The sequence below is a fragment of the Leptidea sinapis genome, chromosome 14 (genome assembly GCF_905404315.1).
Source record: "Leptidea sinapis chromosome 14, ilLepSina1.1, whole genome shotgun sequence".
Classification (NCBI taxonomy): Eukaryota; Metazoa; Arthropoda; class Insecta; order Lepidoptera; family Pieridae; genus Leptidea; species Leptidea sinapis.
Window position 1 is genome coordinate 1,157,764 of NC_066278.1, and position 17,581 is coordinate 1,175,344.

At 34.2% G+C, this 17,581-nt stretch overlaps 1 protein-coding gene across 1 annotated transcript in view; it reads left to right on the forward strand.

The window, feature by feature from the left end:
- The window catches only part of LOC126968057 (apoptosis-stimulating of p53 protein 2), a 395,431-nt gene that overhangs the window by 76,480 nt on the left and 301,370 nt on the right, over nucleotides 1-17,581 (forward strand). The window contains exon 2 of the mRNA XM_050812856.1: nucleotides 7,883-7,924. Coding sequence (XP_050668813.1) covers nucleotides 7,916-7,924 — 9 coding nt within the window. The 5' untranslated portion in view covers nucleotides 7,883-7,915. The remainder of the gene's footprint in view (nucleotides 1-7,882; nucleotides 7,925-17,581) is intronic.

Genomic DNA, 17,581 nt, shown 5'->3' on the forward strand with positions numbered 1-17,581 from the left:
GCATTCTCACTTTCTTCGGGCATGTATCGCGACGTGGAAGCGACTCCATAGAACGCTTAATAGTGCAGGGTAAAGTCGAGGGCACTAGACCACCAGGCAGGTCCCCGATGAGGTGGACGGACCAAGTGAGACAAGCTGTCGACGGTACTCTGCATGAATGCACGAGAAGAGCAGCAGTTCGCGACGAGTGGCGTCGCATTGTGAAACAGGCCACTAACCTCGACGTGACGACCACGACCACTCTGACAAGAGTGTAACGCCGAAGAAGAAGAAACTATCGTTCGCAGAGTAGTTAACCGACCATGCGAGCAGCTCTGCGTTGCACGCGGTCAGATGCACCGGGCTGACACTGCGGTGCACCAAACCAGAGATTAGAACAGCGGTGCTATTCACGTAATTTCAAAATCTTTGACGTTTATATCCGATCCTATCCATTTTTTGCTCAAGATTCGTATTCTCCTATCATTTCCCTAGAACGTTAAATAAACCATAACTGGACTGAACGACAGGCTCGCTCGAAATGACCAACACTGTTTTACCGAATCTAAAATATTTCTACAAGAAGAGTTATCTATGCTCTATTATGTGATGTTAAAACGTGTCAACTCAACCAAACGTCAAAATTTTGCAGAATACTCATCTTAACAGCTGACGTTCGATCTTCTAATGCGAATAGGCATCATACGATTTCCTTTAATTCACACGCAACTTCATCTCAATCGAAATTGAACCGTCAATTTGTGTTACAAGATTACGAAATTTAACTTTTTGCCAGAAGGTCGCTTCGATCCTATTCTCGTTTTGTTACGAGATTAGGGGTACAGGACTACATGACACGAAGCCTTACCCGAGCCCCTAGAATTGTCACACTCCATTGGTGACCTCTCATCTCATCGAAGCCAATTCGACTTTGCATTCCAGATGATATTATGATTTTCATGCCAGAATACTTACAAGAGCTGTGCGGGTGTTAAGGGAAGTTGTATGCTTGTTTTTGAAGTACTGACATTAATGTGAAGTTATGTCATGTCGACTTGGAAAAACGTGAAATATTGAATTCCATAAAAAAATAAAATAAAAATTTTACACAAATCACATTAACATTAAGCTTCACTGTCTAAGTAAATACGCAATGCTCTAAGGCTGTATTTTTTGTGTGTTATCTACTAGAAGATACAGCTATTAAGATACAGAATACAACACGTGGCCTGCTCGTTCATTTAGGGATAATATTTTGATGCTATCATTGAGTCCTGTTTACTGATACATCGAACGATTTGTTTTGAAAACAGACCTACAAAATGAGAATTTAATTTTTTTTAATGTTTGGAGTTTCAGTGATTGTTTAATTCAAAAGCTAGTAACAATGTTAATAATATTAAATTAAATTTTCATATAGCGTATCACAACGTTAACACACAAATAAAATTTGAAAAACAAAATTTTATGAACGCTGCGGGATTCGAACCCACGACCTCCGGCGTTCCGTGCCGGTGCTCTAATCAACTGAGCTAACCGTTCGAGTACCGGCTCGCTATAAAATTCTGTTTGCTTTGTTCAACTCTCAGGTTGTAGCTTCATCTGCAAGATCTACTTTACAGTTGATAACCTGCTCAACCACAATATTTGCATATTAGGAAATTGACTTGATATGTCGCTCTTGTAAATCTAAACAATATGTTATGTTTTGAAAGTGATAACTTCTAGGATTAATACACAAATAAAATTTGAAAAACAAATAATAGCGTTAACCATAAGTTCTAAGTACTACTTAGAATAAGTACCTATAAGCTAAATTACTGTGCCCTGCTGTTTCCCCAGCGTATATAAAATCGATTAGACTTAAAGTTCCGTTCCGCATGCGGAGAAATATGTATTATATGAAAATTTTCAAGCTTTCAATATTTTCGTCGAATATTGTATTAAACATAACGCTAGCTCACGCGTACGAAAGCGCATTTCCTTACTTAGCATCTGGTAAGTAAGGAATCTGCTAAGTAATCTCTAAATTTCATAAAAAAAACTGTAGCTGAAATCATAAAAGAAGATTACGCTAAGTTTATACTCAGCTAAGTCTTACGCAAGTAAAGCCTGAGCAAAGTCTAAGTATTCTATATAACTCAGCCATAGTATGGAACAGAATAGCTATCTGTAAACTGCAGAGTCGAAGTGTTTATAACCAATTGTAGGTTATAATGGGACACAGAATTAGGGTACACCTATCTAGGTGTACCCTAATTCTAGATAGTACATTCTATTTCATTTATCATGTACAAAAAATAATCAGAAGAAAGAAACAAGCAAAAACCATGCGAGGTTGATAACACGAAATAATAAATTTTTTTTATTATATAATATATAGTAAGTATTAATAGTGTATATCATCATCAGCTGCAAGACATCCACTGCTGGACAAAGGCCTCCCCTAAAGATTTCCATGACGATCGGTCCTGCGCTGCCCTCAACCAACGTACGAAAGACGCAGTGTTGGTTGGCCCACCACAAGATGGACCGACAATCTGGTCAAGATCGCCGGAATAGTTTATATACCTCTATATCCTTTCATGTCCCAAAGTTATGGGACATGAAAGGAAAGTACCTTAAATATCGAAGATAGGCTATTTTACTGAAAGAAGACTTTATGTTATTTTTAAGAGTTAGTAATTCTGCATTCAAAGATTTTCTAAAAATTACTTGCCTCGTCTGGTAATCAAACCGACTTAAATGTAAAAAAAAAACGCCCCTACTCTTATGATGCCAATCGAAAGAATGGCCAAGAACTAATAAATCTTCTTATGCCTATCTTCGATATTTAAGGTACTTTCTCTTCATGTCCCATAACTTTGGGACAGCCTGTATATTCTGGTTTATTTTTCTCTCTCTCTCTGACTGATCTCATACCCTTAGTCTAATCGAGCTGACTCTTACCGTTATATAACAGGTAAGCTTAACAGATAAGTCTCGTTCATTAACCACAAAATATAATTCAAAAATTCTTCAGCTTAATACTATTAGTATTGATACTTATATATTGTACTTTCCATTAATGCTTAAAGACGTTAACAACTGCTTATACAACGTGTACCTACGTACTTAATTTTTTAATGGCCGTGTCCCAACAAAACTGTTAAGATGTGTAAGTATTTAAAAGAATGAATATTGAGACTAGAGAAAATGTTCCAGGAATTCTTATGAGCAGTCAAAAGCAATGAATAAGGCTTTAAATGACAAATTTCATTCGAATACTTGTTTGATAGCTTGTGGAGAGTTCCTGATAAAGTGAAGTTTAACGGGACTTAGAGTTTGATGCTAATTACCTCAGTAATGAAATGCGTGCATTGCGTTATATATTTATAACTCTAGCTGACCCAGCAAACGTTGTATTGCCATATAAAGTAATAATAAAAATCAATAATTAAAATTTTTGGGCTATAAAAATTAGATGACGACCGATTCTCAAACCTACCAAATATATCGTACATAAAATTTATCGTACTACAATAATTATTATATTCGATTGCCATCTTGCAACTCTATTGCGTATCTGTGGATGGAATAGAATAATATTAAAATCGCGATACAAAAATAGGTGTTGATGGAAGATGGGTGAAAATTTTAGAAATTGAAGTTTTATGTATTTTTTAATGCTGAATTATAATAAAATAAAAATAACAAAAAGTTGTGAAAAAAATTCTCAGACCTACCCGTTATTTTACATACACATTTTCAAAGGAGTTTGGTAACAACATAAGGTTTTTGTTAATTTACAATTTAATTTATATAATTTTTTCATCTTTCGTCGATAAGGCAGAAATTGATGTTCATTTTAAATTTCGATCATTAGGTACCTTTTCAACCAAACCGTGTTTATTAGTTTTTTTTAAACTATATTAATTATATTATGTTATAAATAATTAATGTCATAAATGTGTATGTAACATGTAATCAATAACACCTCAAATGAAGTCAGAAATAATATAACAACTTCTTGAAAACTCTTAGTTATAAATGTATCGAATCCATTATATCTCATCAACAACACACATGTATCTTCATACACGAAATACATAACAATTCTTAATTTTATATCAGTTAACAATAATTAACTTTTTATTTAATAAAAATAATTCTTATTTTTATTTCAAATTATTTTCATATGACTTAATAATTAATAACGCTATTTATATAAATAATAATAAAATAAAACTTAAATGATCTAACAAAATTAATTAATTACAAATAGAAAATATCATTAAGATCGCTATCGGCAGGTAAGGTGCCCATGAAGCTGGCAACGTTACCTCTTTGTATAGCCAAACTTATCCTTTGACAGAGGTACGTACCACATCTTGGGTCACCTGTTAAATCGGTTAGACGCCTGGATAGCTCTTTTACGAGTTTTTGTGCCTGTGAACCCCAAGGAACCATCGTCTCCACCCCAAAGGGAACAAATATGTATCCATCACCGAGTGATGCATATTTCCTCCGCTTTAGGTTTTCGGCAGATTCCGCCGCTGCACCTCCCGCTCTAGATGAATGTTCAATATGAGAGGGGGCTAGCGTGTCCACACAAGTCGCATCCCACACCAGTGGCTTTCCACGACTCTAAGGAATCAATCATAATTAACTTAATTTTATATAACTCTTTAATATTACATAAATTAAAAAACATTAATTGTCTTTGTTAATCAGGTTGACCTAGTACTAGGTCCATTGAAAACCTTTTTGTGATCTTTCTTTTTATTAATAACTAGTTGACCCGACAGACGTTGTTCTGTATATAATAAATAAAATAATGTTTTTATATGAATTTGTCAATAATATATCATAACATCAAAAATTACTTCGTAAAATATGCACCCTGCTGTCGTAATGAAATTGTTTCACAGCAGAACTGTCAACCTGTGCGTCAATAAATTCTCTCATAGAAATTATGTATGGACACATCAAAGGAAAAACAAATTTGTTGTTTTTATTTAATTTAGCAACAATTTTCACCATTTATTCAAGACCAAAATTAGCCAAATCGGTCCTGCCGTTCTCGAGTTTTAGCGAGACTAACGAACAGCAATTCATTTTTATATATATAGATAGATAGATTAATATTTTTTGTAATTGAATATATTAATCATATTGTGGTTTCTAAGCTATCTAAGTATTTTTAAATTACTGTATTAACTATTGTCTTACCCGAGTAAAAGATTTTTTTTGCAGTTTTATCCACAAAGACAAAAGTTAAAATGATCGAGATTTTGATTCCTAGAATCGAAAAAAAATTGCTAAGCTTATATATCGAAAGCTTGACAATGTATTGTTGCCATAAAGGATAAAGGCCAGACCGTGACTACCCCATAAATGCTTTAATTAAATTAAAATACCGAGCTGCACCGAGCTTAAACTCAGCTACAAGCTACTAATAGTCTCGAGCCGGACACTTTGTTTATTCGTGATAATTAATTAATTTTTCTCTGACATCCTTACTAAGATTATAAATGCGAAAATTTATTGAAGTAGGCGTTATTTTGCGGAAATCCATTGTCGAGGTTTATACGAGACTCAATGGTTATTCAGGGCAAGGGCCAGTCTCGTGCCAGAGTTTGGCGAGTCAACATCTCCTGAGGATGCCTCGTGTAGAGGTGAAACACGTGTCGAATTGTTTAAAGACAAATATTGGCGGAATTAACACTTAATAAATTTAAAATAAATGCGAATTTGTGTTTATTTGTTTGTTTCTTAAATTTTCACACATCAACTGCTACTCAACCGATCATGATGAAATTTGGCACACACGTTGTCATATCTGAATCTTTACTCCGCTAAGTTTTGTTACTCTGCATGCAGGAATACATTCAACGGTTAAACGAGTCCTCCACCAAAGAATAGTCTCCCGCTGAGCTCTCGACTGAACCATCGGGGTGCTTGCTAATGTGAAACCCTTCTGAAATCAATTCTACAGTATTTCTATAGAGCATGTTAGTTGAAATTTTAGATCGGATACATTTACAATTAATGACCTCGATAGAAAGCTATGGATGGAAAGAGAATCATTTCCAAGGTTCACGGAAGGGCGTATATGAATTTGTCACTGTTTGAGAAATTCAAGATGGCTGCCGCGCATAATCCTTACATACTTTAGATTATTTTTACGTTTAGATAGACTATGACAGCTATGAAAATGAGTTTAGAGTTAACCTCTATTTTCGCGAGTGTAAGACGTAGCTTGTCGAGCACACCAAAGTATTAAACATGGCCTGATTTCATCGGTTGTCTAACAGCAAGAGATTTAGCAAACAATAATTACTTACTAATATTTTAATTATCATTTTAAAAGTAAACTATAGAGGAAAATGAAAGATTACGTTAGACTTGACACTTGTGATTTGAAAAAATTGCAGCTTCTTGGTGATGGGTTGTTCTTTCCAGCAGGAAAGAATAAATAGTAGTCTAATATAGCAATATTAGAAATATACTTCTGAAATTCTGTATTTTTTAGAGACAGAAGCGTAGAGGTGATATTGATAGTAGTGTCACGTAGTGGACATGTAGAGCGAATGAGTAAAGAAAGAATGACTTATCAAATATATAAGGCAAGTGTGTGTGGGCAAGTCGGTCGCGGGAGACCTCGTAGAACATTCGTTGATCAAATTGGGGACGTTTTGAGAATAGGAAAGGTCCGAAGCACCCGCAGCCGGCGAGCATGTATAAAAAGAGTAATGAATGTAGAGGAAGCGCGTGAGGTTTGTAAGGATAGAAGCAAGTGGCATTCAGTAGTCCCTGCCTACCCCGAAGGGAACAAGGCGTGAGTGTGTGTGTGTGTGTCACGTAGTGTGAAAGAGGGCAAACAAAACCGAACCTCTACTAAGGCACGTTTGGTTTACGCGATAGGTTATTGATTGCATGTTGAGTGCATATGAATATTTTATACATATTTCGTTCAACTTATTAATTAATAATCAAATATTAATATAACTATCGAATCAAAAAATCGAAATTAGATTTGATATGGTTAAAATTATAACTCAGGTAAGTTAATTATATTTTATAACGTCATTAAACCAGTCGACTCGACAGACGCTGTCCTATCCTTTTTGATAGGTGTTATTTTTTTACGAGTTTATGTATTTGCCAAAGCAAGGTTTAAAAAAGTCGTATGATTTCAGTGGTTTTGTAAGCTAGTGTCAAACGCGGTGATCATGAAGCATTAGGTCACCCACACTCATAAATGCTCAATCGATCTCGTCTCATCACATTTACCAGTGGGAGGCTCCTTTGCGCAGGATGCCGGCTAGATTATGGGTACCACAACGGCGCCTATTTCTGCCGTGAAGCAGTATTGTGTAAAAATTACTGTGTTTCGGTCTGAAGGGCGTCGTAGCTTGTGAAATTACTGGGCAAATGAGACTTGACATCTCATGTCTCAAGGTGACGAGCGCGATTGTAGTGCCGCTCAGAATTTTTGGGTTTTTCAATAATCCTGAGCGGCACTGCATTGTAATGGGCAAGGCGTATCAATTACCATCAGCTGAACGTCCTGCTCGTCTCGTCCCTTATTATCATAAAAAATATCAAAACAACCGTGTGTTTTACGAGAATAAATATAAATACACGTGTACATATAAATACAGATATTTTCATTGAGACTTCCATATTATATGGAATATATGTAATTAATATGATCCTTCAAATTACTATATTTTATTTCATTATTTTCCATGATATGTGTCTGGAAAGAAATCAAGTGATCTCATTGACTAATAGTTCGAAGCAAAATACCAAACATACAGATTTTTGATAAAAGTTTCATCCACTGTCGTGGCTGTGATTGAATTACTTAGTTCTTCCTCTTTTTTTTTCTAATCTAATCCTCTTCTTTTTGTTTCAGCGAAACCTTGCCAACGCCACATGTCACCAAGAAATGATTCCGGTAAGTTATTTATTTACTGACATAAGGACATTGACCCTATACATTTTTCAAATATGGGTAAAAAATAAGTTAAGGTTTAAATAGTGAAGATACGAATATTAACTCAAAATAAGCACTTTCTTTTTATAAAGAAACACTGTACTTGAAACATTTTTCCAAAACGATTCTTGGTTCAACCTGCCTCTATACAAAATATCGCCAAATTGAGAACCTCCTCCATTTTCGAAGTCAGTTAAAAATAACATCATATACTTTTACGGCATAGTAAACACAAGCTAACAACAATATAGGATACAGCTGTACAAGTTAAGTTTCAAGAATTTATAGTTTATAATAATTATATAGATTTGTCCCAGTTTACACAATATTTGCATAATAAGTAAACATTCAATATTATTTGAGAACATCGGTAATTAAAACGTAAACACAACCTTTCCTAACTAAGCTCATTTGCATTTAGGATACGACGTTGTCGATTTCATATAATACTAGCTGACCCGGCAAACGTTGTTTTGCCATATAAAGTATAATTCACGCAATAGTTTTATAAGTAATAAAATATTGCCTTTATTTATAGCCTGTACATCATTTTGTTCTATTGTCAATAGTTTTTGCAGCGCACGCAAAAATAGGTTTTCGATTTTACACCTTGTGTTACAAAATAGCAATTTTATTACGGATCCCTAATTTTGAAAAAAAAACATAGCCTATAGCCTTCCTCGATAAATGGACTACCCAACACTGAAAGAATCATTCAAATCGGACCAGTAGTACCAGAGATTAGCGCGTTCAAACAAACAAACAAACACTGCAGCTTTATAATATTAGTATAGATTCTAGAGGAATAAATAAAATTGAAGTGTCTATTTGCTATATCGATTTTAAAAGTCTGACAAGTGGGATACTGACTCAAACACGAAAGGTTCCGCAACCGTTGCAAAAAAATGAAAACACTACTAAACATTTTGTTCATTTGAGAGGCGGCCATTTTGGTTTGGGTAATGTTGTATTTTAATGCTTAGAGTCAGATGCACAAACGAATGTACGGACTGATGCACAGTGGAGTCTTAGAAATAGAGTTGTTATTTTACTTTTTGATACGTAACCCTAAAAAAATCTCAAGTTTGTATCTCAAAATAGATCCATCCGATTCGGAGATTAGCCGGAACAAACAAACAAGACTGATAAAAATCTTATAAATTGGTTATCCTTTTTTTTAATGGAAAGGATGAAAATACATTTACGCATAAACAGGCCAGGAATATAGTTTAGTGTGCGTGACAAGCTATGTCTTACACTGGCGATTTGTATGACACTTTGTGTTAGTGTGCGTGAATTGTTCGGAATAGAATTTTTTAAATTTTTTCAATGTTTTCACAGCTATCATAGTCTTATCTAGACGCATAAATTATCTAAGCATTGACGTATTGAAGACGTGTGACAGTGACAGCCCGAAACCTTTTTTTTTATGGTTGTTACCTTAACACTTTTGACTTGGTGATATTGATAATTCTTTTTTTATTTGAAACGGAAAGCACTAGGCTTTCCGTGTGGTAATTTCGTCCAGATCTGATAGTGACATCTATGAGAAAACCATAAAAGTCACAAATTTGTTATACATACGTAAAGCAAAGTGGGTGGTAAATTTACGAATAACTCAATATCGCGCCAACCGTTTGCGATGATTCTTTTTTTTAGTAAGGATATACTTCAAAGATAGTTTGGTGAGAGTTTGTTTAGGTTCTGATTACGAAATCCATGACAAAGTAACGGAACTCTTCAATTCTTAGGAACAAATCAACGATAGTCGGCCGAATCTTTCTTATGCTATCCGGATATTTAAGTCATCTACCATTACATAGTTATGGTCAAGTAATTGTCGTAGTCGAATATGATGATCAATTCAAATCCTTAACGACTTACAGTAAGGGTGCGATCTGTGGCAGAATTTCTTACTGTCTGTAATCTAATTGCAAAGTGCTTACTGTCATTGCTGCATTGAAAAATTTAGTCTATCTACACATATTTAGACAAATTGTTAGTTAGTGCACTTCAAATTCACTAAAAATCAAAAAATATAAAATATTTTAACAAAAAAACAACCGAATTCAAAAACACTATTCCAAAACAATAGATATATGCACTAAAAATTATAAAAATAATTGCGTATTTATATACAATCTAAGTAATTAATCTAATTCTAGTTACGATTATTGTAATTTTTGGAGTCGGTGTCATCCAAGATAGGTTTGTAACTACATATAGTGATGTGCTTGAGTCGTGAGGAGGCGAGAGATGAGAGTCGGGTCGCGGCGGAAGAACACTGATTCCAAAAATAACAATAATCGTAACTAGAATTAGATTGTATAATTAATTATTTTTATACTTTTCCGTGCATATACCTTTTCTTTTAGAATAGTGTTTCTGAAGTCGGTTGATTTTTGTTAAAATATTTTTTATTTTATTCTATATCTAGAATATTGATCACAATAATTCAAAGTTTCCTAAAACACAACAAACAAACCCTTTCTCATGATTGAATATGTACTAAGTACTGCCTTAAGGTTAAGCGACCTGTGGCAGTTATTGCAAAAGCAGTCAACCCTTTTAATAATTACGCCAACATCTGCCAAAGCCAGCAGCTGGCCTTAAAGGAAGTGAGCACGCCTGTTGAATGCCTGACTTTTTGTCCTATTTAGATCTAGAATAGAACGCCAGGCCATATCTAGACTTATTACAGTCCGTTTCTTATTATATTGATGTTTTTGTTCTCACTCAACAAGCTTTTTCAAGAGAATTATTGCATGCGTAGAATTAGGATTTTATAATATGCTAGCTGACTCGACAGACGTTGTTTTGTACATAAAAAACAAAATACTGTTTCTTATGAATTTCTCAATAATATTTTATCATATCAAGAATTATTTCGTAAAATTTATAATGAAATTGTTTCACAGTAGAACTGTCAAACCGTGCGTCAGTAAATTCTCTCCTAGATAATATGTCCATACAAAACAAATATTGGAAATAAAAATTATGGGTCCCACATCGAAGTAAAAACTATACAATCTCTCAAGTTGGATTAAACTGCACTCCATGAAGTAATCCCTAGTAAAATCCGTTCATTAGTTTAGGATTTCACTGGAAACAAACATCAGGACACTGGATTTATATATATTAAGATTATAAAGATTTACAATTCGAATTAAAGGATTTAATTTTGTTGATTTCTTTGTGCAAACACTCTAATATCTACACAGAAATACCATATTTATACATATATATATACACCACATAGAAACTAATAAAATACCAAAACATACAAACGTTAATAAATTACGTTGAAGGTATTTATGTAACCCAGGCAAATATTATATACTTTTTATAAGTTTTGTCTGTTTGTTTGTGCACCCTAATTAATGTTTTTACCCCTTCTCTGTGCTAATAATTTCAAAAAAGATAATTAAAATAACTCTATATGATTGACGATGTATATGAGATTGGCGTTTTCGAATTGTTTTTACCCTTATGTAACTACGACTCCTAAGCAAACTCGGTCCTCTAAGCCGAGGATTATGTAAATTTTAGCAATAGCTGTCATTTATGAACAGTCGGTCCGTCTATCATTGCTTAAACATCAGTCAGATAGATCTTGTATGTAGGAAACTCAAAACTATTCATTGTTAGTACATGTTGGTTACTAAATATTATAGAATCTTAAGAATTTCGTGATTAGCTGTGTAGTAAAGAGGTGAAAGTAAAACAAACAAACTCATTTAATATTAAATATTATGAAAATATTGTAGGTATATATTCTTCACCAAGACTTCAAATCCATACACGAGATTGCAAAGACATTTTGAGTCAAATTTCTGAAAAAAAAAGCTGATTGCAGGAGACTTCATCTCCATTCGGCTTGCTTTTATACATTAGATACAATTGGTAGATTATTGGCTAAAGTTAGTGCGGATTGCAATTTTGATTGAACATTTGAGTGGTCCACAAATGAAACTCTCGTTCGCGACCATCTTCTTCTTTCAATTATAACAAAATAAATATAGATTTTTGCTTATATTCCAGAGAAGAAAATAAACATAAAAAAATGCATTCAAAGTCTGCGTTTATGTGGTGGATTAATATGACAATCCCGATATGTTATGGAAAGTAAACTTTTTATTCAACTTTTGCATATTAGACGATCCAATTTGAGTAGCAAATATTTCTTGAAGCTCTCCTTCTTCTATATAATTTGACATATTGCTTAACAAAATAAAAACACTCAATCATATTATAAATACGACACGCCAGAAGTTAGGATATCATCCCCACCATCTGGATGTGTGGCGGTCCTCCACAGTGCGGTTTTCAAGGAGCTTTCTTCCTCGTACTACAAAGCTGTGGAATGAACTTCCTTGTGCGGTGTTTCCGGGACGATACGACATGGGTACCTTCAAAAAAAGCGCGTACACCTTCCTTAAAGGCAGGCAACGCTCCTGTGATTCCTCTGGTGTTGTAAGAGATTGTGGGCGGCGGTGATCACTTAACAACAGGTGACCCGTACACTCGTTTATCCTCCTTTTCCATAAAAAAAACGGTTCCAGATACGGTCGGAAAACTAAATTGCCATTGCTAATTAAAAGGTTCAGTATTTACATACAATTAAAAAAGTTCCAATACGAAAATTGACCACAATTTGAATTACCATTTTAAATTTTATTTGTCTTTTCATCGTTGACTGGTCGTAGATTAAAAACATATTTCAATTTATATGATGAAAACCAAGTTATTCGACTGTAGTTGGTATAAAAAAATGTTTTTAATTCAAATTAATTTAAATTCAAATCAAATTAAATTCTCACTTTTATTCTTAGATTAAACGTCTACATAGAGCTTCTTGCTGTTAGTCAACGCATGCCAAAAGGCCAGGTTTATTACTTTAGTTTGCATGACAAGATTCGTCTTACACTAGCGATATGTCTACCTCCACTTTGTTTTAGTGAAAACAATAGAGGCTAACAGTTCACCGCTATTTCTTTCAACGTGGTCACAGTCTATCTAGACGTATAAATTATCTAAGCTATATTATTTATATTTATAATGACAGATTTATATAACGTTGATCGCTGAAAACCACGATCACTGGAACACACTTACCTAGAATATACTCAAGGATTGAGCACAAATGACTGTAACTACGGAAGCAATCCAAAAGAAAGGATTTGAATTTATGCATACATACATACACTCACGCCTTGTTCCCGTATCCTTACAAACCTCACGCGCTTCCTCTACATTCATTACTCTTATCATACATACTCTCCGGTTGCGGGTGCTTCGGACCTCTCCTTTTCTCAAAACGTCCCTAATTTGGTCGACGATGTTCTACGAGGTCTCCCGCGACCGACTTTCCCACACACACTTGCCTTATATATTTGATGCGTCATTCTTTCTTCACTCATTCGCTCCACGAGTCCAAACCATTTCAGCATTCCTTTTTCAGTCCTTGTCACAACATCCTCTTTCAATCCACAGCGCGCTCGTATTACGAATTTGAATTTATATTCCTTATTTTTTATTAATTTTTATTTATTTGTATTTATTTGTTGAATTCTGAGCAATAAATAGAAATAATTCTATTCGAAATTTGCTTTGGCTTAAATGCAGACCTTTAATAAAAAGGCATAAAAAAAGGCATTTGTTTTCTCAAAATTGATTCCTTTAGATTTCTTTTTGATGTCATTTCGTATACTACTAGATACTACTACCGCTTCGGAAACAAGCGGCGCAAGAAACTGTCCCAGCACTTTTTTTTTTGTGTGCAATGTGCTATGTGCTTGGTTACGAATCTATGTAGGTAATTGCGCGATACGAAGTATCCAACTAAAATATCTTATCAAAATCTACTCTACAATATGTTTTGGAAGAGCAATTTGAAACCTACATTTTATTTAAATGTATAGACAAGAACTAACATCAAAAGCAGATAGATCTGAAAAGGATTCAATAAAAACGCGGGAAACATTCATTTCAGATACAGATAAAAAAGTGAAAGCAAAGTTTTTTCTTCGGTGACTTTATACTCTTTGCTACGTTGTATTATGCTGTCCAATTAGTGCAGTTCATTTTGTTTGGACTGCAAATTAAAAAAGATGTTTAAATGTAGTTGCTAATGAATTCGAAACTAAGTTAATACAAGGTAACATTCATATATTTACATGGGTAAAGTTGAAGTTTTACACTGACCTTCCAAATTATATTGCGAAATGGCGTTTGAATAGATTTAAAAGTTTACTAAGCGAATTTTACTGAGAATAGCATTTATATAAATTTTAACATTCTAACCAACGATTCAAACAGCATTATATTACTCAGATTTATCGTTGCGTACTGTGAGTAGTGGAAAACTCTAATGAAAATGCTTGTCTTTTCTTTTGTTGTTGCTTGTTTTTTTCTTGTATAAGCCAAAGACTTTCTGTTATCTGCCTGTATGTTTCTGCCCTCAATTACGCAATTGATTTTTCATTTCTCATACTCGGAAAGTTTTGTTGTTTTGATCTGATTATTGGGTAGAAAATACTGCTTTCCTACATAGAGAGGAAAAAACTCATACAAATTACTTCCCACCTAAGGGCCGGAATGAATTTTAAAAAGAGAACTGCTGTCAGCTGTAAAGTTTTATGTAACTAAAAAAAAAATACTGAGGCCATGTGACTTTCTAAACAGCCAGTGTGAACTTAGCGCAAACTTCTTTGAGCGGAATTTAAAATTAAAAAGTCCACATAAATTGTCCTAATTTGACAATTAATTTTAAATAGGTACTACTAATATTATATATTATTAATAAATAGTTTAGATAAACAACTAGTTTTATTTTCCTCATATTCGAAATGAAAAGTATTTTAACTCGAGTGTTTAACACGGGTAAAAGAATCAATTCCTACTCCGACTATAGCCGTCCTTGCTGCGCTCGGGCGTCTAAATACCTCGGGAATTGATTCTTCCGACCCTCGGTTAACAATCTACTATTGATGCGATTGTTGCCATCACTAAGATAATTTTTCAAGGAACCTAACTACATATTATAAAACAAAGTCCTCCGCCGTGTCTGTCTGTCTGTTCACGATAAAGTCAAAAACTACTGCACCGATTTTCCTGGTGTTTTCATTGCCATGGATAACGTGGTTCTCGAGGGAGGTTTTAGTATATAATTTGTTAAGTTTGTGTTATAAATATTTGTATACATTAACGATATTTGTTAGAGGTGTCGGAAAATATAAGCCGTCTCGGAGATTACAACGAAAACGTCTCAACCCTTTGAGATATAACAAAATAGTGTATAGTTGAATTGTGTATCTTATACGAGTATAGGACTATAGAAAAATCCGCGATGGCATATGTCTATTTCTTAAAAATACGAAATCCATTTTAATACTTTAAAAAATTGGCAATGGTTATGTAAAAGCTGTTTACACAAATACGATATTATTCCTCATCATTTTAAACAAGTTAGATATTTTACTCTTTTGACTCACCAGTGGCTTGATCAAAATGCTTGCTGTTCTGATGCGGGTGAAAAGTACAGAAATCTCCTGTTCACTGATAAATATGCACAATTTAAGAGCACGCCATCAGGCAAAATGATAAAGTACACAATCATATAAGTTCATGGCTATTTTTGCCATGTATATGCACACTTTATCATCATAGCCTAAAAGAAGCTTAACAGGTGGTCGAAAAAGTTCAACGTGGTCATATTTTTCAGTTGGTCATGATTTGGTGCAGGGTGTCTTATCCTTGAGTCACAAAACTTCATTTTTGTGAAAAAGGAGTGACTCGAGTACATGAAACGCTCTGCATTATGCAATGAAGCTCAGAATTACTGAAAAACAAAATCTCAGCGACACACGAGATTGCGGCTGCTACTTTGACACAAACTTTTTTTTTATGGAGTAGGAGGATAAACGAGCATACGGGTCACCTTCTTTTAAGTGATCACCGCCGCCCACAATTTCTTGCAACACCAGAGGAATCACAGGAGCGTTGCCGGCCTTTAAGGAAGGTGTACGCGCTTTTTTTGAAGGTACCCATGTCGTATCGTCCCGGAAACACCGCACAAGGAAGTTCATTCCACAGCTTTGTAGTACGTGGAAGAAAGCTCCTTGAAAACCGCACTGTGGAGTTTACGTCTCATTAGTGACGGACTTGCCGTGGTGTACTCTCTCGTGGAGGTGGTGCCTTACTTTATTTTCTCGAATACCGGTCGATCCCATATTGTTAATTTTCATCAGTATCTCCATAACTCCATCTTGAACATTGCAACTTAAAACAGATGGCAGTTAGAATTGAGATAGATGAACAAGTTAGTCTTGAGGTAACCATTACAAGTGTACCGGAGGTTAAGTTATACCTGGGACATTTAATTGATAGTCAGTCGTTAAGTCGTTAAACTGTTACAGATGACCTCAGGCTGCTTCGTAACTTGAGTTGCCCACAGATATTATTAAAGTAACTATTCCTTGTGCCCTTTAGGCCATTACCAATAAGCAATGTAATAACTAAGGTTAAGCTAATGCCTTCTTGGTACTTTTTATAAATTTCAAATATTTTTTTTATTATTAAATAGACTGAAGTGGTATAGCCGTGACTTAATTGCGTTTATTTTTAGGTAAAAGAGATAGAAAGGTAATGTTTAACTTTTTTTGTGATAGTTTTGTAAAACTACGAAATATCTACTAAGAATTTTTTTTATTTATGGAGGAGGTGTATCGAGCGCACAACGACCAAGCAAATTCATTCCAAACTTTGGTAATACGTGGTAGAGAGTTCCTTTAACACCGCACTGTCGAGGAATGCCACACTTTCAGGTGGTGAGGATATCATTGATTGATTGATCCTGTTTTATAGCCAACGATTGCAAAAAATGGCCGACGTCATGTTTCAAATTTGACATTTAATTTACAATGCAAGTCAGTTTATAAAATTAAGCCGGTATCACAGGCTTAACGTGTAACAAAAAATTATAATCGCAGCGGTGAAAATTGGTTCTTGAATGCAATCGAACCATAAGAATCCAAGGAATAGAACCTCAGAACGCGTTATGAGGTTCTATTCCATGGATTAATTGATTAATTATTTTAATTTGCGATAATACTCCCATTTGACCCCATCATTACACAAACAATTTCTCGTGTAAATTTGAAATTCTTTGCTCTGTTTACATTTTTTTTTACCTGTTTGAAAACTTTTTGCCATTGTGAGTTATCTTAAGAGAAAAAAGCGGCCAAGTGTAAGTTGGTTCCGTAGTAGCAAGTAACATAATATAAAAGTTGTAACTTTGATCGATGTTTTTATAATATTTATTTTTAATTAAAAAAACTACTTACTAGATCTCGTTCAAATCATTTTTCGATGGGAGTTTGCACAGTAATGTACATCATAAATTACTCTAGTTTTATCATTCTCGTATTTTAGAAGATACACAAATTTTACCACTTTGGAAGTGTATTTTGCGCATACTATTTAGTTTAGAAAAAAAATATATTAGAAACAGTTCTAAGTATGGGTAACCCCCAAAATTTTTTGTTTTTTTTTCTATTTTTATGTGAAAATCCTAATACGGTTCACAGAATACATCTTACTTATCAAGTTGAAACAGTA